Source organism: Sciurus vulgaris (genome assembly GCF_902686455.1).
Source record: "Sciurus vulgaris genome assembly, chromosome: 12".
In the NCBI taxonomy this organism is placed as follows: domain Eukaryota; kingdom Metazoa; phylum Chordata; class Mammalia; order Rodentia; family Sciuridae; genus Sciurus; species Sciurus vulgaris.
In genome coordinates, this window is record NC_136473.1 from 47,311,106 (window position 1) to 47,332,354 (window position 21,249).

Consider the following 21,249-nt stretch of genomic DNA (forward strand, 5'->3'; position numbering starts at 1 on the left):
TACAGAATAAGGCCTGAGTCCCTGATATAAGTTGTGGCTGTCACACTCATTAGCAAGTAATGAAGCCAGGTTCAGAACCTGCCTCCTACTCACTATGGGCCTAGCAGCACAACCTAGGAAGGGCCTTAAGTTAGGACAGTGTTCAGTTCTGTGCTTCTAGGTCCTGGGGTGACTGGGGACTGAGATGGGCTGGGTGCCTTCAGCTTCTTCCTGTATCCCGCAACCCCTGCAAGCCATGAAACACCTGGCAGAGTTCTGGCTTCTCTAGCAGTAAAAAGGCTGCACCCAGTGAAAGGGCTCTGTTAGAGTCCCAGCAGAAGGGGCAGGGAGAAAGGAGGACATCATGTCCTGGAGTGGTGGTCACACAGGGCTGGGAAAATTCCCCCGTGGTAAGGAGAAAGTGTTAGATCAGTAAGGCTGAGCCTAAAGGTGTGCAAAAGTTAACGTACATCATTCCCTCAAGCCACTGACTACTGTCAAGCTGGGACCGTGGTCTTCCTGTCACCTGTGTCCGCAGTATAGAGTATGTTCATCTCGCTGCAGGGGTGAAGTAAAGTATTTCTAGATCCAACAAAGAGCATGGGCAAGGCCATGAACGTGGGAGAAGGTGGCCCTCAGAGAAATCGAATTTAGTCTCAGGATTGTGGGGGTCAGGGGAAGAACGGTTAAGAACACTGGATCTGGTGAGGTGAGGCCAGTTGTCAGAGGGCTTCTCATCCCCTGCTCAGCCAGTCATCTTTCACAGATGTTAGTGACAAGGTACAAAGAAAGAAAGGTGGTTTTACAGCCCCATCAGGGGTCCCTCTTTTTTTTTCTTTTATTGTAAACAAATGGGATACATGTTGTTTCTCTGTTTGTACATGGCGTAAAGGCATACCATTTGTGTAATCATAAATTTACATAGGGTAATGTTGTTTGATTCATTCTGTTATTTTTTCCCTTCCCCCCACCCCTCCCACCCCTCTTTACCCTCTATACAGTACTTCCTTCCTCCATACTTGCCCCCCTCCCTAACCCTAACTCTAACCCTAACACTAACCCTTCCCTCCCCCCCATTATGTGTCATCCTCCACTTATTAACGATATCATTCGTCCTTTGGCTTTTTGAGATTGGCTTATCTCACTTAGCATGATATTCTCCAATTTCATCCATTTGCCTGCAAATGCCATAATTTTATCATTCTTTATGGCTGAGTAATATTCCATTGTATATATATACCACAGTTTCTTTATCCACTCATCAATTGAAGGGCATCTAGGTTGGTTCCACAGTCTGGCTATTGTGAATTGAGCAGCTATGAACATTGATGTGGCTGTATCTCTGTAGTATGCTGATTTTAAGTCCTTTGGGTATAGGCCAAGGAGTGGGATAGCTGGGTCAAATGGAGGGTCTATTCCAAGTTTTCTAAGGAATCTCCACACTGCTTTCCAGAGTGGCTGCACTAATTTGCAGCCCCACCAGCAATGTATGAGTGTACCTTTCTCCCCACATCCTCGCCAACACCTGTTGTTGCTCGTATTCTTGATAATCGCCATTCTAATTGGGGTGAGATGGAATCTTAGGGTGGTTTTGATTTGCATTTCTCTTATTACTAGAGATGTTGAGCATTTTTCCATATGTTTGTTGATTGCTTGTAGATCTTCTTCTGTGAAGTGTCTATTCGTTTCCTTAGCCCATTTCTCGACTGGATTATTTGAATTCTTGGAGTAGAGTTTTTTGAGTTCTTTATAGATTCTGGAGATTAGTGCTCTATCTGAAGTATGATTGGCAATGATATTCTCCCACTCTGTAGGCTCTTTCTTCGCATTGCTGATAGTTTCCTTTGCTGAGAGAAAGCTATTTAGTTTGAATCTATCCCAGTGGTTGATTCTAGCTTTTATTTCTTGTGCTATGGGAGTCCTGTTAAGGAAGTCTGATCCTAGACCAACAAGGTGAAGATTTGGACCTACTTTTTCTTCTATAATCTGCAGGGTCTCTGGTCTGATTCCAAGGTCCTTAATCCATTTTGAGTTTAGTTTTGTGCTTGGTGAGAGATATGGGTTTAGTTTCATTCTGTTGCATATGGATTTCCAATTCTCCCAGCACCATTTGTTGAAGAGGCTATCTTTTCTCCATTGCATATTTTTGGCCCCTTTGTCTAGTATGAGAAAATTGTATTTATTTGGGTTTGTGTCCGTGTCCTCTATTCTGTACCATTGATCTACCTTTCTATTTTGATACCAATACCATGCCGTTTTTGTGACTATTGCTTTGTAGTAGAGTTGAAGATCTGGTATTGCCAAGAATCTTATACCCAGCAAAACTTACCTTCAAATTTGACGATGAAATAAAATCCTTCCATGATAAACAAAAGCTAAAAGAATTTACAAAAAGAAAGCCAGCATTACAGAACATTCTCAGCAAAATATTCCATGAGGAAGAGATGAAAAACAAAGAAGCAAGTCAGCAAAGGGAGGAATTATCCTAAAGGAATTGTCAAATAAAGGAGGAAACAAGTTGTGTCAAACAAATAAATAAACAAAAAAGGGGTCCCTCTTGAGAACCTGTGTTCACCCAGGCTCCTGTCCAATTCTGCTCAGGAGTCTACAGCTTCTCTTCTTACCTCGCTCTCCTGCCAGCCTCTGTTCAAATTGCATAGCACACCCTCTCTGATCCAAATCTCCAACTCCCTTTCTTTTATCAAGATTAGTCTCCATCTCTCTCCAAATAATAATAATAACAACAACAACAATATAGTACCATGTTGAGTAGGAGTAAGTATCTTCAGAGATTCTGGTTTCTGTGATTGCAGAACCCAGATCAGGACTGAAGTGAAAGCCCGCAGTTGTGTTGTATCAGGGTGAATATGTTTTAATGAGTGTGTGCATTTGGGACAGGCAGAGGCAGAACCCAGTCGAGACAATCAAGTAGCTGTTCTTTAGCACTCTCTGCATGGAGGCAGTCAGCACCACCGATGGCTTTACTGCTCTGCACTCCATGCGGTGGCCTCCAGGAGTTTGCTCTACTCTGGGGCCTGTGCATTTGGATCTCCTAGTATCCATTTCTCCTGACCATTTAGTCAGTGTGTTGGTTGCCAGGCACAGAGAGGGTGATTGTCCACTCTGGCCTCTGGGTCAGTACACATCATCCAAGCCTTGGCCTTCCACATCTGAGATGCACCTGCCCAACATCTGCACCCATAGCTTGTCCTCAGTTGGGATGTTTCATTGAGAGGTGGGAAGCATCCCTTCCTGCCCCATCTCCCATAGCTGAGCTTTAGTTCAGGGTTTCCTACTTGTGAGATGACCCAGAGATCATCAGTAAGACCCCTGGTTGTCCCCCCGACTTTCCTGCCCACATCCATGCCCTGTTTTCTGGATTTTAGGCCCAAAGACTAATGATCAGTGTTTTCAGACACTGGACCGAGCAGTATCATGCAGAGAGGATTAAATTGATTATCTCACAGGAATTGTGGCTTGAATGCATCCTGGCTACTGGGTCCTCCTGTCGGTGGCATCAGGGCCTCTTAGGTGCAGCAGCTCTTCTCTGTCCTGGTGCCCTGAGTGCAGCCCATGACAGCATAGCTTCTCTTTTTGCTTGATCAGAGAAAACCCAATTTCTTTTGGCTGTAGGCAAAGAGAAACCCAAGCAGCAGCTGAATCACTAGAATACATTTACCGAAGATCCTCTGTGACGGCACTGTCCCCAGCTCCAGCCTCATCCAAGGCACGCACAGCAGGTTGAGCTTGGAAGAGAGCGTTGCCCATTCAACCTTTATGTTACTGTGCATTTTCATGTGAATTTGTTTCTCATAGAGCCACTCAAGAATTTTCATTTGGGTTTTATAAACTACCGCTGTTTTCAACAGCCTCAGAGGCACTCCCGTGTGTGATCTGAGTGTGGAGGAGTCAGGATAATGACAGAGGGGGAATAATTTGCCAAAGGTCATGGAACAAGATAAGGACAAAGTCAGTTTCTCTGAATGAGACTCCGGATGTGCAGCACTTGTACTACCTTTCCTTCCACTCTCACACTCTCATCTGATTTTTAAATGATAACTTTTTATTTTTTTTTTAGAAAGTGAGTTTGAGATAAATCAGGCAGAGAGGAAACTGTATAATAAAAATGGACACTATCCCTTTAAACATTAACGGTTCTGAGCAGAGGTCTTTGTACCCACCACTGTCACATCTCTTGTGGCCACAGTACAAATTCAGAGTGGGCAGGGAATGGGTTGGATATTTCTAACAAATTTAAATGACCCAAAGTCCTCCATGTCTGCAAATTTGCCAGCTAGAATTTCTGGAGTTGCAGTGAATGAGCAACTCTTCATTCATTTCCTCCTAGGTAGGAAGTGCCCATGAGTATTGAGAGTTCATGATCTTGTAGCTTTTTGGTACCTAGATTGGTCCTCAGGCGTTTGTTTTTCTGAGTGGAGAGAGGAATGTGATGCAGTTGAGGTGACCCAGAAAGCTGGGCTCCAACAATGAGTTGTACTTGGAAGTTGTAGTCATAGCCTTGGAATTTCCTTCAGAGCCACAGAACAGCCTGGGTCAAAGGGCAGATTGTGAGGTGCTGTTGTAATGCATCCGGCATCCTTAGGTTGGCCCGTGGTTTAAGGGAATCCGTGCAGGAAGGATTTGCTGTAAGAAGCAATTCTCCATGTTTGGGCTTGGCTCGGATGCTTTTGAGCTCTGAATTTTTAGTTTGATGATAAAGTTTCCAAAGATGGCATTTGGGGTTATTTAGAGACTATTGGTAATTTTCCTAAATCAAATATGTCTTGGAGATGTTATTTCTTCATTTTGTGTCATCCTGAGTCATTAATATTTTTTTAAATTTTGTTGTCTCATAAATATATTGTCTGAAAAATGAATGTGAGTCACAAGTCAGAAGCTTATTTTGCACGGAGACAAACAAGTAGGCATGTGGTAACTAGGTTAAAACTTTCTTACAGGCTTGTGGGCATTACCCTACAGAGCTATCCTCCATTGCCCATCCCCTTCCCACCCCCTGCCTCCAACATCTTCACCATAACAGTTGCAGTGTAAATTATCTCAAAACACTGAGAAAATATAATAACTTGTCAACTGACTATTTTTTTCAGTTTTTATTTTCCTATTTTTTATTTTTTGTAGTACTGAGGATGGAACCCAGGGCCTTCTCACACATGCGAGGCTAGCACTTTACAAATGAGCTTAGCCCTTTTTATTTGTTTGTTTGCTTTGAGACAGGGTCTTGCCAAGTTGCCCAGGCTGGCCTCAAACTAGAGATCCTTCTGCCTTAACCTCCCAAGTTGCTGAGATGGCAGGCATGCTCCACAGTGCCTGGCTTAGTTTTGATTTTAAACCATGCTTCTTTTTTTTTTGAGTTCAGGATCTGTTATTTTCAAATGGATGTGTACCATTTGTACAATTGCATTGGTTTCTATAAAAATACCATTAACAGCAAAACTAGGATTATGTCTCCAGAGCTGTTCCTGCATATATATATACCATGGTATGTGAATTATTTGTTGAGGAGCAAGAAAGGGAGAAAGAGAGGACATCTAAGCAGTGGCTGAACTCCTTAAGACAGAGAGAAAAATATGTGGTATGGAGAAAAAAGTGATAATAAGAAGCACATGAAAATGGGGTGGACTTGGTTTTGTATTGGAAGAGAAAATATTCTTAATAAAATATATCTGAGATTTTCCCACTCAGAATGTTTATAGTGTCTTTAAGAAAGGACTGGCCAAACCTTGAATTCCATTGCCTTCTATATCCCCGCGTGGTGAGGGCAGCAGAATGCTTTCAGGGTTGCCGTGTTGTGACTGTTGCAAATCTGAACCTCAGTCAGAAAAAAGCAAATCCATACTCTGAACTGGGCACCTTGCACCTCTCCTTACAAAGTATTCTGAAGCCACCATTTAGGGAGTTGTCATTACTATTTAGTTATTTGTATTTTCACCAATTATTTGTTGATTTTTTTTTTTTTAGTCAGACCCCAAAGAGGGGACTCCCCTGTCACATTTGAGCAATAGTCCCTGCACCACTGGGACTGTCAGATGGACACCCATTGACATAGGTATTTATGAACTCCCACTTCCCAGTTTCTGAACTCCAGGAATCACTTCTGGTCCCAGTTGGCTACCTATTATTCTCTATAGGGAGGGAATGTGTTAGACATTCAGTCTTGAATATTTGGACTATGTGACATCTCTAATTCTCATTTTTAAATTCAGAAACTTGATTTTACATGTTAAAATAGAAGCCATCTAAGTGAATTGACTGATTAAGAATCTTGTCAGGCTCCATTGCCTATGCCTGGCTTCAAACAATCTCATTCTTCTTTCTAGATAAAGTTTCTTTTTCAGCCCTTTTTTAATTGAAGAAAGAAAGAAAAAAAAAAAAAAAAAAGGAACAAGTTGAGAAATAATATTTGGGTGGGGTGGAGAGGAACTACCCAGGAACCTCCACCCTAGTGCATCAACTATTTTGATTTTTACCTTCTAATCCCCATCCATTTGCATGACAATTTTATTGGCTACTTTATAGCACACATATCATTTCATGTTCTGCTATGCCCACTTATGTTAGAATCATATGTATCTCCCCTTACTGTTGCGGTCTTGATGATTAGGAGTGTAACGTTAATAGCAAAGTTGAATAAATTGGGGAGGACACCTCACTTTCAAAATTACTCTTTTCATATATCCCTTAGAGGCACAGAGCACTTGGCAGGCCTGTGCTTGGTATAGAACTTTTTTGCAGCAAGATGATTTATGGTTGGGATGGTAGCCAGCTGACGTCTCTGCGAAGCCTTGTTCTCCAAAGGATTTCCTTTGAGGGTGATGCCAGGGCTCCGATTGTGCCTGAGCAGCTGAAAATGAAAGGAAAAAAAAAAAAAGCAGTATTATTTTACAATTGTTAGTATTCAGAAGAAATTTTCACTATGCCTGGCAAGCCAAACAAAGCTACAGATGTCTCCGCTTTCTTTGTACACACCCACGAGGATGAACCTTTTCTGAACCGCTGATGAAAATAGGGAACTCCATTCTGACTAGAGAATGGAATAGCAAACACTGCGCTTTGAGAAGCAAACCCCGCCAGTCCTGTCAAAAGAAGGTCGCACCTTGAAAAACATCATGATTCAAACGCAAGTTTCTGTTCCGGCTCATTTATTTGTACCAGTTTCTTGCAGGTAGATTTTGCTTTCCGCAAGGGAGGCATTAAAATCTAGAGCAGGTTTGCAAAATTCGGAGGAATAGATACCAGCATCTCCATACACAGTGCATCAAGTAACTTAATGAAAGTTTTATTTTTTTTAGATGAAAATAAGACCCTTGGGTTAACAGTTTTAAGTCTGAACTTTACATGCTTGGAAATAGTTTGAGAAAATGCTGTACTACCCATTTTTTTTAAAAATTACTGTGATTAAACTTTATTTGATATAGTAATTTCTTTCAGATACCAAATTGTTTTCATGAAATTTGGTAAAACCTGAGCACATAACTTGAAAACATGTATACTCTCAAACTATTACAGTGTAATGAAGCTCGACACTTTGTGTTTGAAAGATAGAGAGGACAAGCAGACTTTCTTGCATAAAACTCTTCCAATCCTTGTGCTTTGGAGAATTTTCTCAAACCCGTGATAAATATATCTTTTTTACATTTCAAAATAATATGCTCAGTGGTGGTACCATTTTCCTTCCTAGAACTTCCACTTTATTAAACTTCCTAGTGAGAGCAGAATTCTGTGACTAAATTTTTATCCAGAGTACCTATGTAGTTGCTATTAATTGCCCTATTGAAATTTGAAATCAACATTTTGTACCTAGTGTCTTTTTTCATTATAAATGAATCTTTTATGCGTATTAGTATGGCAGCACAGATTTTTGGTCTATTTAAAATTGTAACAACTTCCATTATTCTTGATTGTAGATTGATTGATTAAAAAGAAGTAATGTACTTTTTTCAAATTAAGTCAATCAATTAGGATGCCTACTATGTGCAAGGTTGATGGATTCTAATAGGACTTTGAGCCTGTTTTTTTACTGAAGCAATTAACACCCAACCTTGAGTTCAAAGAGTCAGAACCTTGCATAAACCCATCTCAGGCCCATAGCTGTGTGTTCTGGCTTGTTCGTGCAAAACGCAAGCCTTTGGGCTAAAGATTTGCGTCACTTTTAGCCCATTTAAATCTCTTCGTTAGAGTGCCTGTGAATATGTGAAGTTTGATGACTGAGTCATTCAAATCAAGAGGCTTTGAGATTAGGTTTATCCAAGCAGACCAAGCTGTTTTGTTCTTGTTATTTTTTTAAGTACATTTTACTTGTTCTTTTTAGATATACCTGATAATAGAGTGTATTTTGACATATTGTACATGCATGGCATATAACTTCCCGTTCTTTCAGTTGTACATGATGTGGAGTTACACTGGTCATGTATTCATATATGGACATAGGAAAGTTATGTCCCATTCATTCCACTGTCTTTTCTATTCCCATCCCCCCTTCCTTCCCTTCATTCCCCTTAGTCTAATCCAATGAATTTTTATTCTCCTTTCCCCTTATTGTGTGTCAGCATCTGCAGATCAGACAGAACATTCGACCTTTGGTTTGGGGGGACTGGTTTATTTCACTTAGCACAGTTCTTTCCAGTTCCATGCATTTTGATCAAGATCCTAAAACTGGGGAACTCAGACTTGATGGAAGCCCGAGGGGCTGACTGCTTTGAGGAAGGAGTAAGGGAATTTTCTCCTAGGGCTCTAGGAGAGCTTCAGACATGCTCATAGTCAGAGAATTAATCCTGTTGAATAAGAACAGAAGATTTTTCCACCTTCCCTGGACAGAGTGCTCATGAGGACTTGTGACCATGCAATGGGACGGTGCCAGGATCTTCTTATATGTGTCCTTTCTTTTGATCTGTTTAAGATGACTGGTCACTGGGGGAAAGGTGTCTTTTGAGAGCACTGTTAATTCATGTAAAGTACTGGGCAGGAAGGAACCCTATGGGTCATCTGACCTACACAGTGTGTGGAAGCAACTCACACCACTTTCTGGGAGCTGATTGCTACATTTGCAAGAATTACAACAGGGTGCCAGTTGTCAAACATAGCCATTGTTAAAATTAAATTGTATAAGTCCATAATTAAATGCATTATTTTAAAAGCAAAGGTCAAATTCAAAGGACATCACTTCCAGATTATTTTACTACACTTTGCCATTATCTGCACTCTCAAGATTATTTTATGTGATGTTGGATACACGGTCAGCATTGTCACGCCAGGAACCTGACTTCAGATGTAGTGAAGGTGTTTGGTGTGCAACAAGTCAGTTTATGGCCAGAGCCGTGGCCACCTGACTTGCTCTTCAGAGGAATGTTTGTGAGGGCGATGCCAGGACTCTAGCAAGTGCTACAGATCAGGGCTCCATTCTTCCAGAAAGCTCGCTGACACCTTCACCAGCATGTCATCAGACCCAGCCCATTTTTTTTTTTTTGTACATGAGACTGGGGTGCAGAGGTGAACAAAATCCTGCAGTTGTAACCATCAGTGCCAAGTCTAGACTGCAGTCTCCCAGTGATGGTCTCAGTGCCTACCTTTCTGTTTTACTGCTCAAAGAGAGCAGTCCTGAAAGGCACAAGGGACAAGATCAGGGTTATCTGGAGGCATTATCTCCAAGGTTCCCCTGTCATTAATGACAGCACTGCGGGGACTCAGTCGTATATGAGGAGAGGAGATGCTTAGCTAACCCAGAAGTCAAATTCAGTTGCCAGATGGGGGCTATCTGCTCCCTGGAGATCACCTCACTCATGTCCATATGGTTATTGAATAGAAGAGGGAATAAAGAATGACTAACACTTACCACCACTTGGTGGTATGTTCTACATGTATTTGCCAATTTATTTCATGCTTCCTCCATGAGAATGTAAGTTCCACAAAGTCAGAGACATGTCCTTGTGTGACACTGTACACCCAGCTCCCCGAATAGCACCCAGTACATAGGAAGCACTCAATAAAGATTTTCAAATGAATGAATGAATGAAGCAAACAGTCCAGCTTGGGACCCTCTGACCCTTTGAGTTCTAGACTCTCAGTGACCACCATTTCTCTTCCCCTGTAGATGACGGAGGGCCGTCGATGTCAAGTCCATCTTCTTGATGACAGGAAGCTGGAACTCCTAGTACAGGTAAATTTTTTCTGGTCAACCTTCAAAGTTTCTTCTGAGTTTAATGAGATTCAAAAGTTGCTTCAGCGGGGGTTGGGGGGTGGGGGGTGGACGGGAACAATGTCAACTGTTTTTAAGTTTCTATTAAAATCTGTGGGAGAATGGCAAGGACACACCATGAGTTTTGTGTGTGTGCTATTTTTGTTCAGTCAGTTTCTGTGGACACTGTACCTCAGGCATTCAAGGCCAGATGTATATCTAACCTATTGTTCCAATCTCTAGAAAAGGAAATTCCACAACTGCCATTAGCTATTCTCTCTGCTCAGAAGGAGTTAACTGTAATGGAACCTAAATAATAACTCTTGCTGTAACTAAAACTGATTTAGTCTCCCTCGGTCAGAGGGGATAGAAAACAGTTCATTCTTTCCAAGTTGAGCTCTCATAGTTGTAAGGAAAAGGAACAGTCTCTGTGCTCTGTCTTCCCTCCAAGGTCTAAGTGACCCCCTCCCTTCCCCCATCCAGTGGGTGGACGTCACCTTCACTGGTGAACATCTGGAGAAGCTGAGACACAGGAAATCAGCCAATTTTTCCCCAAACTGAGAACACATTGGGGTCAGAAAAGTCAGAGAAATCATTAGCATCACAGACCCTAGTCTTGCTCACCTTGTTCTTGAAGAAGAGGATTGTTTTTCCCAGAACCTAAAAAATGGTGATGTTTCTGAACCTGATTTAAAGAGCTCTAAAATCTGTTGTTCATCTTCAACTTTTATAACTCCACTTGGCTGATGTTCTCAAATGTCTGTCTCAGGTTCTGAGGGAGTTGCATCTTGTCCCCCAGGACATTTTGCCAGAAAGATGCTACAGTTCATCAGAGATCTGGCATGCTGCCCACTGTCTCGTTCCCAGAGAAATTAGTGCATTGCAGAGTAGAGATTCATGTGCAGACAGTCTCTGGTGTCTTGTACATGCTGCTAGGATTTAAAAATGCTCAGATTGCAAACGGTAAGAGCTGGTACTTTGAGACTGCAAACTTTTAAGAGTTGATTCTAAAGGCATTATAATTGCAGTAAAGGAAATAGAGAAACTAGGGAAAAACTCATAATCACATCACACTAATTCAACTACTGTTCTCATTTTGGTGCAATTCTTTCCAGTATTTTTCATATTTATATTTTTTGTACGGTTGTAATCATTTATTTATTTTTAATTTTTTTAAAAAATTATAGATGTAGATGAACACAAACCTTTATTTTACTTATTTATTTTTTATGTGGTACTGAGAATCGAATCCAGTGCCTCACATGTGCTAGGTGAGTGCACTACCACTGAGCCACAACCCCAGCCCAGTTGTAATCATAATGGTTGTATGATTCTATATATTTTCTTTTTCTGCTTAACACTGTCTTTTGCTAACATTTTCCAACACACTATGAATTGTCATCTTTGTTAAGAACTGCAAAATTTCCAGAAATGGATACACTATTATTATCTAATCTTCCATCCATTTGGGTACTTTTAAGTATTTTTTAAAAATTGTTTTTCCACTATTGCAAGTAAATGCTATGATGAACTTATTCCTGTGCATAGTTATCCCATATCGTAGGTTATGTCCTTATTAGGCTAGATTCTATGGCCTCCGGTCTTGTTAAAAGTCCGACTTGTGTTTGGATGAGGGCGAGTGGAGCAATAAAGGAAAACTAATAAGTTAAGCAAAACCTTTCCAATTAGCAGAATCTCTCACTGACCCACATCCGATGCTTTGTATTGTTAGGAATTAGGGTGAAGAGTTTATTGGTGAGTGGTCTCTCTGGTATGTTTTATAGGCTTTTCCTAAATCCACGATTGGGGCCTGAGACGGGGGCCATCTTCTGGGCAGGAAATGAGACTTTGAATGGCAGTCCAGTTACTGCACCTTGGCCTGGGAAAATCTGAATGGGGGCAGCCTGGATAGAATTGAGTCACAGAAAATATGTTTAGTTACTGATGTGCACATTTGGGAACTGTTGACCTCAACACTGCAAAATCAAGAAACTGTTGAATTAGGTCAAGCAAGAGGAACCCGTGCTCTTGCCACCCCTGGATGGGATACACTTTGCATGGAATTCCCTCTTCCTAGAAGGCTTTCTTTCACTCCCCTCCCCTCGGCCTGGCTAGTTTCCATTCAGGACACTCCCCCACCCAACCCTAGAGGCTTTTCCCGAGCCTCCCACCACCCTCCCCGCATCTGGGTTTTAGCTACTGCCGCCCTGTTTTTCTCTTCCAACAGGATCAAGCCTTGTCACCATTGCTTGTTGACTTTTTCCCATTTCCCAGAGCCCCCAGCATCTTGAGGGTTGGGCCTGTGTCTTGAGTCCCTAGTACCCAGGACAATGCCTGGCACCTGATTTCACTAAATAAAAATTTGTTGAATGAAAGAATGTACAAACCTTCAGATGCCTCCCTGTTACTTCCTTCAAGGACTTCTTGCCATAGTAACAACTGCTTGGCAGGGGACTTGTTTAGCACACATGAAACATTATGTGTAGCCCAGCACAGTAGCGTGTGCCTATGGTCCCAGTGGCTTAGAAGACTGAGGCAGGAGGATTACAAGTTCAAAGTCAGCCTCAGCAATTTAGCAAAGCCCTCACCAACTCAGCAAAGCCCTCACCAACTCAGCAAGATCCTGTCTCTAAGAAAGAGAGAGAGAGAGAGAGAGAGAGAGAGAGAGAGAGAGAGAGAGAAGGAAAGCAGGAAAAGAGTTTTTTTGTTGTTGTTAAAAAAATGTGTGTGTGGGTGTGTGTTTATGGAAAGATTCTAACGTCCATTGCAGAGTGGGCTTTAGCAAAACTTGGAGAAAGAAGGTTAAAACTAATGGACAAAACCCAACTTAAATACATGAATTTTATTTCTCCTCTACAAAGTTCTGTTGTCCAGAAATACAAGGCAGAATCTTTTCCAAAGGCAGTCCCTATTCTGCAACTTTGGACCCTTTTCTAGGTTTTAAATAGCACATAACATTTTGGTGTTCTGTGTTTGTAGGGTGATAACTTTCAGTCATTTATACTTTAGTCACCAAAATACATGAAGTATTAAAAGTGTTGTTGTTAAGAATAATTTTGGAATTTTTGTCATAAACCTTGAACTAATTGGTGCCTTTTGAGATCTTTTGGCCTGTGATTATAGGGAAGGGGAGAGATGGAAAAGGCACCTGCATTTTCCTACCAAGCTTTGTAAGGTGGGGAGGCTGGTTTGGAGGAAGTGTTGGTCTCCTACAGAGAAGCAGAGTTTTTAACAAGGTGACTTCGTTTATACAAGGTGATCGTCTGACAAAACATTCATAAGAAGTGGCAGAAGCGCCAGGTATAGTTTGCAGCTACTAGCTAGCCGGGAAGGAGACTCATCCAAGCCTGCACACAGGCTTCAGAAGCAGGAGGCTGCCTCCAGCGTAAACACCATGGCTTCAGCAACTCACTCCCTGGCTGGCCACTGTCAAGAGTCGCTTGCCTTCCGGAGGATGCTGGGAAACAGCCAGCCATGCAGATAATTCCATGCAGTGGTGTAATCCTGACCTCTCTGAGCATAACAGTTCCTTTCTCTGGGTTACAAAGAAAAATGGCAGTAATTCTAATATTTAATGTTTATTCTCCACAGCACTTTGAGATTACTAAGTGAAATCTATGCTTCCAAATCTCTGATTGTTCCCTGTAAATTGCACATTGCCCATAATGCGGGAGGGCAGAAGGTCAGCTGTGCACGTATTAGAAATTACTCCTTAATCCACAGGCAATTTCCTGACACCTGTGTCTTTGCCATGTATCTCCTTAAGTTCTTAAATTCCATTAAGAGCAGCTGAAAGGACCGGGTGAATGTTCAGGAGCAGGCCGTGGATATGTAGGTGGCAGATCACACAGCCAGGTCACTGTTCAGTCCAGTTTGCAGGCAGTGTCTTTTGCTCTGTCATCTGAAATTGTTTCCACCATTTCCAAATTTACTCAAAAAGCTTTCATCAGAATGAGAGAGGCCAGCATCATCCATGTCTCTGAGTTGACCTCTTCCTGAGGCTGCTGTAGCCGGAAAAGGAGGTGTTGGGTTTGTTTAGTGTTAAGCTCAAATTCTCAAGTTTTGTCTTCTTATCATTGCTCCTTTAAAATATTTTTCTTAATTGTTTATGTGAACATGTATTTGGAGGAGCATTTTTTTTTTTTTTCTGGTTTCTGAAAAGTGTGACTCATTTCAGTTTCTTCACTGGCTTTAAGGGGACCTGCCCAACTTTTCATGATCAAACTTTAACATGATATCAATTGCTAGGTCCTAAAAAGCAGAGTACCATAATTTTTTTTAAATTTTTTTTTTATTGTAAACGAATGGGGTACAACTTGTTTCTCTGTTTGTACATGAAGTAGAGGCGTACCATTTGTGTGATCATACATGTACATAGGGTAATGGTGTTTGATTCATTCTGTTATTTTTCCTTCCCCCCCACCCCTCCCACCCCTCTTATCCCACTATACAGTCCCTCCTTCCTCCATTCTTGCCTCCCTCCTACCCCCCATTATGTATCATCATCCGCTTATCATTGAGGTCATTCATCCTTTGTCTTATCTCACTTAGCATGATATTCTCCAATTTCATCCATTTGCCTGCAAATGCCATAATTTTATTATTCTTTATGCCTGAGTAATATTTCTCTCTCTCTCTCTCTCTCTCTCTCTCTCTCTCTCTCTATATATATATATATATATATATATATATCACAGTTACTTTATCCATTCATCAATTGAGGGGCATCTAGGTTGGTTCCACAATCTAGCTATTGTGAATTGAGCAACTATGAATATTGATGTGGCTGCATCACTGTAGTATGCTGATTTTAAGTCCTTTGGGTATAGGCCGAGGAGAGGGATAGCTGGGTCAAATGGTAGTTCCATTCCAAGCTTTCTGAGGAATCTCAACACTGCTTTCCAGAGTGGCTGCACTAATTTGCAACCCTTCCAGCAATGTATGAGTGTACCTTTTTCCCCACATCCTTGCCAACACCTATTGTTGCTTCTGTTCTTGATAATCACCATTCTAATTGGAGTGAGATGGAATGGATCAAGGACCTTGGAATCAGACCAGAGATCCTGCATCTTATAGAAGAAAAAGTAGGTCCAAATCTCAACATGTCAGCTTAGGAACAGACTTCCTTAACATGACTCCCTAGCATAAGAAATAAAAGCAAGAATCAATAACTGGGATAGGTTCAAATTAAAAAGCTTTCTCTCAGTAAAGGAAACTATCAGCAATGTGAAGAGAGAGCCTACAGAGTGGGAGAAAATCTTTGCCACTCATACTTCAGATAGAGCACTAATTTCCAGAATATATAAAGAACTCACAAAACTCTACACCAAGTATACAAATAACCCAATCAACAAATGGGCTAAGGAAATGAACAGACACTTCACAGAAGAAGATCTATAAGCAATCAACAGATATATGGAAAAATGTTCAACATCTCTAGTAATAAGAGAAATGCATATCAAAACTACCCTAAGATTCCATCTCACCCCAATTAGAATGGAGGAGAGCATTTTAAAAATAAACAAAGGGCTATGTGCTTTAGCTATAGTGAGAATAATTTAAGGAAGACTGAGGGAAATTTGCAGACAGAGTCAATAGGTAGACTACTGGAACCTGTCCCTAGGAAGGGTTCTGGACTCTTTCTCCTGAGTTTCTTAAAAATAGGATGGATTTTTCACTAGAGTGGAATGACTGAGGTGTGGCCCTTCCTTATTAGGTTCCCTGGAGGCTAAGGATATTCTATGACATCGTGTCTTACAGGAACACAGGCCAGTATGAGAAATGAAACTTTTGCCTTCTTCCCTTTGACTGTCTTGTTTTACTGCTTTGTCCATCACTTTAAGTGAGTAGATATTATGCTCCACTGGCCAGATTTCTTCCTTTTCATGATAAAACTTCACACACCAGAGTCCTCCCCATCCCACAGTCTGTGGGTCTGTGTAGGAAGTTTCTCCATAATGTGAGATTGTGTTCTAAGTTCCACATTGTCTGAAGATAACTGTGTTTCCCTCCTCTGACCCAGTCTCTCAGCAGCCACTGGCAGGACATTTATAACTGCCACATCTAGTATAATAGAGGAACAAAGTATCCCCAGGATTCTGAGAAATGGAGCAAACTAACTGGTCAATGTTTTCAAGAGAATTAAAGATAACATCTAGATTGCTGCTATATGTAACATGGTGTTCCTAGGACAGAAGATCAGGACAGGTCTTAAAGCTGCGCTGTATAGGACAGCAGCTACCAGCCACAGGTGGCCATCAAGTGCTCCAGATGTGGCCAGTGCAGATGAAGATGTGTCTTAAGTATCAAATACAGGCCAGATTTTAAAGATTTTATATAAAAAAAGTAAAATGCCTTACTAGTGATTTTTCCATTGATGATTCCACATTGAAATGATAGCATTTTGTATATATTAGAAAATCTATACTTAAAATATAGGCTTAAACTAATCTTACCTGTTTCTTTTCCTTTTGCCATACTGCCATCAAAAAATTAAAATTGTATATTGGGCTCACTTTGTGGCTCACATTATGTTTCTGTTGGATGATGATCTCTAACGGATAGAGAAAATAACAAGAGAAGAAATTATCAACATAACGAGATCACTGAGAGTTGCCCAGATTTCATATTGGATGTCTGGCACAGTACTAACTACATTTTATAATTCTTTTTAGAGTTTCTGTGGAGTGTATCTGATAAACCCTCACAATGACTGTGTGAAGTAGGTGCTCAGATAAGCAAACAGAATCACAGAGGTTAAATAACTTGCTCAAAGTCACATAACTGGGTAACTAAATGCATCTTGAGCTTGTGGCTTCTGGTTTTCTTTTCATGGCACCATAACAGGTATATACACTAAGAACCTGAGACACGATGCAGTTTAATGTGGGTCTCTGGCTGGCCGCTACCACTTAATGATAGGAATTGAAGACTTTGAACCTTATCTCAGGTGTACAACTAAAGATGGGTGTATCCAAGCTCACCTCATTCCCTTGAAGTCAGTTTCTCTGTCCAGAAAAGATTTCGACACATGAGGCACAGGACGAAGGATTTTCACATCATGTGTGAGCCTCAGGCTGGCAGGTGTGAAGTACCTTCTAGGGCAGGAGATGACATAACTGTATCCTTCCCTTCACTCTTCTCTGACAATGACACTGTGATTATCCTGTAGGTTGAGATCATATGGGTTCTGAATAAAGTAGCGCTGAGGACAAAGTAAACATTCTGGCCTACCAGGGCTAGGGCTAGAAAAAAAAAGTGTATATGACATCGGAAAAAAAATATGGAACTCTAATAGTGCTACATAGAATAAATGAACAGACATGGGCTCTGTCCACAAGGGCTCACACCTGCGTACACACTCACCCTCACCCCGCCTCCTGAACCACTTCCATGCTGAATAATGTTCTTTTGTAAAAATGTAAAAGGATTATTTTCTACTAAGTAGACCAGGAATTTCCCCAAAGCACATATCGCCAAAACAAGAAGGAAAATAAAATAGAGTTGATTCCCTGTCTTCTCAACTGAGCCGGGTGGGCAGGTGGGCTCGTCCTGATTTGCTGGCTGGGCTATCTACTGAAGCGTGATCCATGTCTACCATCTGCTCCTGTCTGCGCTGAATTCACCAAGTTACTGTCTCAGCCAAGGACTTAGATTCTGTGCTCAGAGGCTGGGAGCAGACAGAGGGGCTCAGTGTTATGAACCTTCTGTCCGGGACCTCCCAGGCCACCAGGCCACCTCATCAAACAAGAGCCAAAGGGGAGTCAAGCAGCACTGCATTGGGCTGACCTCAGACTTCAGCATGATTGCCATCATCATTTATTAGGCTCCTCTCTTGCAAAGCTGGGCACACCACCAAATGAGCAAAACAGATGTCTTTCTAGCCCCTGGGGATGCTTGATAATATTTTACATTTTAAAGGCACATAGTGAAGCAAATAAATGTTAAGATATAGAGTATAGATGGAGTATGTGATGGTAACTCCACATGTAACCAAAGGTTCATTTAGTGGTATGGAGGAATAAAAAAATAGTTCATAATGTATACCTGGTCAGTGTGGGGACAAACAGATAAATAGTTCCCCCTTGGGGAGGAGAAAGGGAGCGCTGTACATCTCTGTTCTCCAGCCAGGGCCTTTATAGAAAAGTTGGTGAGCTCTCTTTCTGAGACAGTTGAGAACAAAGGCGAATCTCAGTCTCCCTGGGGGGACGTTAGAGAAGGCCAAGTGTCAGAATGCAGCAGATTGATGCCACTGTTTGGACCTCTCCGTCCCTACCCCAACACACTCACACAGCTCCAGAGCCAGACAGCTCAGCCAGGTGCAGGGCGAGGGAGGAGAGACGCCATCTCTGCATTTCCTGCTCCCAGACTGACCCGGTCCAGGCTGCTGGTTGCCTAGCAACCCTCCTTCTTTGCTCCCCTCCTCCACCTCTTCCTCTTGTTTCTGCACCCCATTTCCCCCTTGATGCTAATTTTAACCTGTTTTTAAATGTAGTCACTGTAACCACTTGAAATTGCCAATATTTGGCCAACTTTCTCCTCCAAAAAGGACAGTCTCATGTGGGTCAAACCAAATGTGAAGGGAGATGGAGGGGAGGGAAGGCATAGCATGGCACCTGTCCTTCCTGGAATGGGTCATGCTCCAGAAAGTTGCTTTTTTGGTTTTGGTTTTGCTTTTGTTTTATTGATGAGACCATTTTTTATGCTATTTTTGCAAAACCATTTCCAGTTGTCCTCTAGACTTGTGCAGATAAGCACCCTCAGGAGGTAACCGTGAAACTACATGCTGCTTGTTTTTCTCCGATAAAGGGACAAGAGAAGGGAGGAGGGAGATTAAAATGAACTGAACACACACTGCAATTGAACAAAACTTGGGTCATGGTATCCATCAGGGAAAGGCACACAAACACACACCGTCCCCCAGAGGAGGGTTTGGAAATGAAAAGAAAACTGACCCTGGCCCAGGGTGACAGCAGTCTGAGAGTAACACATCTAGGATTGACACTGTTTTGTGGCTGTTGTTTTAATTATTATTGATTTGGGCACATTGCCCAATTCACATGCTAGCTTATTTGGTAAATATCTGAAGTTCCTACACCGTGCTACACAGATCTGACTGCCCCTCCCTTTGAGCTGAATCTGTGTCCAGAAGTGATAACTGAGTTTTTAGGCTGCACGCTCTTTGCAAGTCCAGTGACAGATTCTTCCTATTCCTAAAACAGGCGGAGTGTTGCACTGGAATAGTGCCTGGGACAGCTCCCCTTCTTCATGCATTTCTACCCATGAATCCTGTCCTCTCTTGTCAGAAGGGACCTGGAGGGATGTGGGGAGCTGTGACTTGTCTCACCCAGCCAGAAAAAGAGGGGAAGAAAGTCCTGCTCCCAGGAGAGAAATAGTGTTGTCAGGTAGCAGAGGTGGTGGAGGAAGGTGGTGGCAAGTTTGAGGGGATCTCTGCTCTGCTGTGTCTCCTCCAAAATCTTCTCCCCTCATGGACTGTCCCCCTAGCCCTTAAGTTGCTGTTTTCCGTTTCCTCACTCACTCAGCACAGAGCTAATAATGTAGCTGTCAGAGCAGTGTGGAAGATTTCCAGATTTTGCCAAAGTCCCTGTCCCACCCCTTTGCTGCCTCCTGGGTCTCTGTAACTACCCGCACACGTGGCAGTCCCAACTCCATACACTCACCCAGGCACCTTACCCTACTCCTCATCAAACCCAGGCCATCTTTCTCTTGCACCTCCTTTGAAATTGAACCCTGAGTCTCCAAATCGGCCACGCTTTAGAATCCGTGCTTTCTACTGTTTGCCAATGCCATACCCACCCTTGCATCTTGCCAGTTCTTTTTCCCCCACATAAGCCACTCAGTTGCTGCCCCAGTGTTGACATTTACCACCTGGATTGACAGCCCCTGCAGGCACCTCGTCCCTGCTATTTGCTTGGAGGCCTGAAGCGGATTCTTGTGGACCTCCCTCGGTCCATGTTTCTGGCCACCCCACTGGGCCCTACACAGTGCAACCAGACTACTCTTCCAGAAGAGCTGCTTTATGGCCTCTCTGCTTGAAAGCCACCAACAGCTTATCATGTTTGAATTCTGGTTTGACTCTCATGTTCCTCCACAATCTGCATCTTATGATAGACTATCAAAGAGGTGAAGAATGTAGTTTTGTCTAACATGACCACCCCCAGGATGGGTCCAGCAGAGCTGGGTTCTGAACTTCACCATTCAGGGAATTGCATCTATAGTAATGGAGAAAAACAACCATGTGACCTGCTGTAGCCTTCCAGATCAACAGTTCTCAAACTTCTTCCAGCTGAAAAATCCTTTGTCTAGTATCATGTGAATGGAGGGGCCTGGACCCTACCACCTTTTAACAGGGAGGCACCTCAGGGCCTTAGCAGACACCTGTAGGTTTTATATCACTATTCTAGATAGACACCAAATGATAGAAAATACAATTGTTTTTTATGCAGATAGACACATTCCTGAATAGTGCAGTGTAAACTGAGCTTTAATCATATAAATAATATTTTAAATGCCCTTGGAAATCATATAACTTAAGTGATTAATCATTACATAGCTAATTGAACACTTAGTTTTGTACCAGACTCTGTTCTAAGAGCTTAATATGTGCCAAGTCATCTAATCAGCCCCATAATTCTATGAAGTAGGTAATAAATTATTCCCATTTAGGAAATTGGAGCACAGAAAGGTTAAGTAATTTATCCAGAGTTGCACAGCTAGTCAATGATAGAGGCCCCATTCAAAACCAGGCCACCTGGTTCCAGAGTAAGAAGAACAGGCTGAAGTACATGGAGAGCACAGGCTGTGGGGCCAGATGGTTTCAAAACGTGACTCTGGCACTTAGCTGCTCCATGACCTTGGCCAATTGCATAGCCTATTTAGCCTCTTTAGTCTTCAGTGGCTTCCTTTATACACAGGGAACAATAGCTGCCATTATCCTTACTGCTCTAACTCAATCTGTAAACTAATGCTAGTACCTGGGATACACTTGTGATTTGGATTAAAATAATTAGAACACACGAAGTGCTCAGCAGACTCCTTGACACATCATGGGGCTCTCT

General features: G+C 42.1%; 1 protein-coding gene across 10 annotated transcripts in view; it reads left to right on the forward strand.

Moving 5' to 3' along the window:
* FRMD4A (FERM domain containing 4A) overlaps window positions 1-21,249 on the forward strand; it is a 574,854-nt gene that overhangs the window by 389,610 nt on the left and 163,995 nt on the right. For 9 of the 10 annotated variants that reach the window (XM_079106538.1, XM_079106536.1, XM_079106537.1 and 6 more), the window contains one exon: window positions 10,088-10,153. In XM_079106538.1, the coding sequence (XP_078962664.1) occupies window positions 10,088-10,153 (66 nt within the window). Of the gene's footprint in view, window positions 1-10,087; window positions 10,154-10,316; window positions 11,135-21,249 lie in introns of those variants that run through there. The other variant, XM_079106530.1, reaches the window with a different exon arrangement.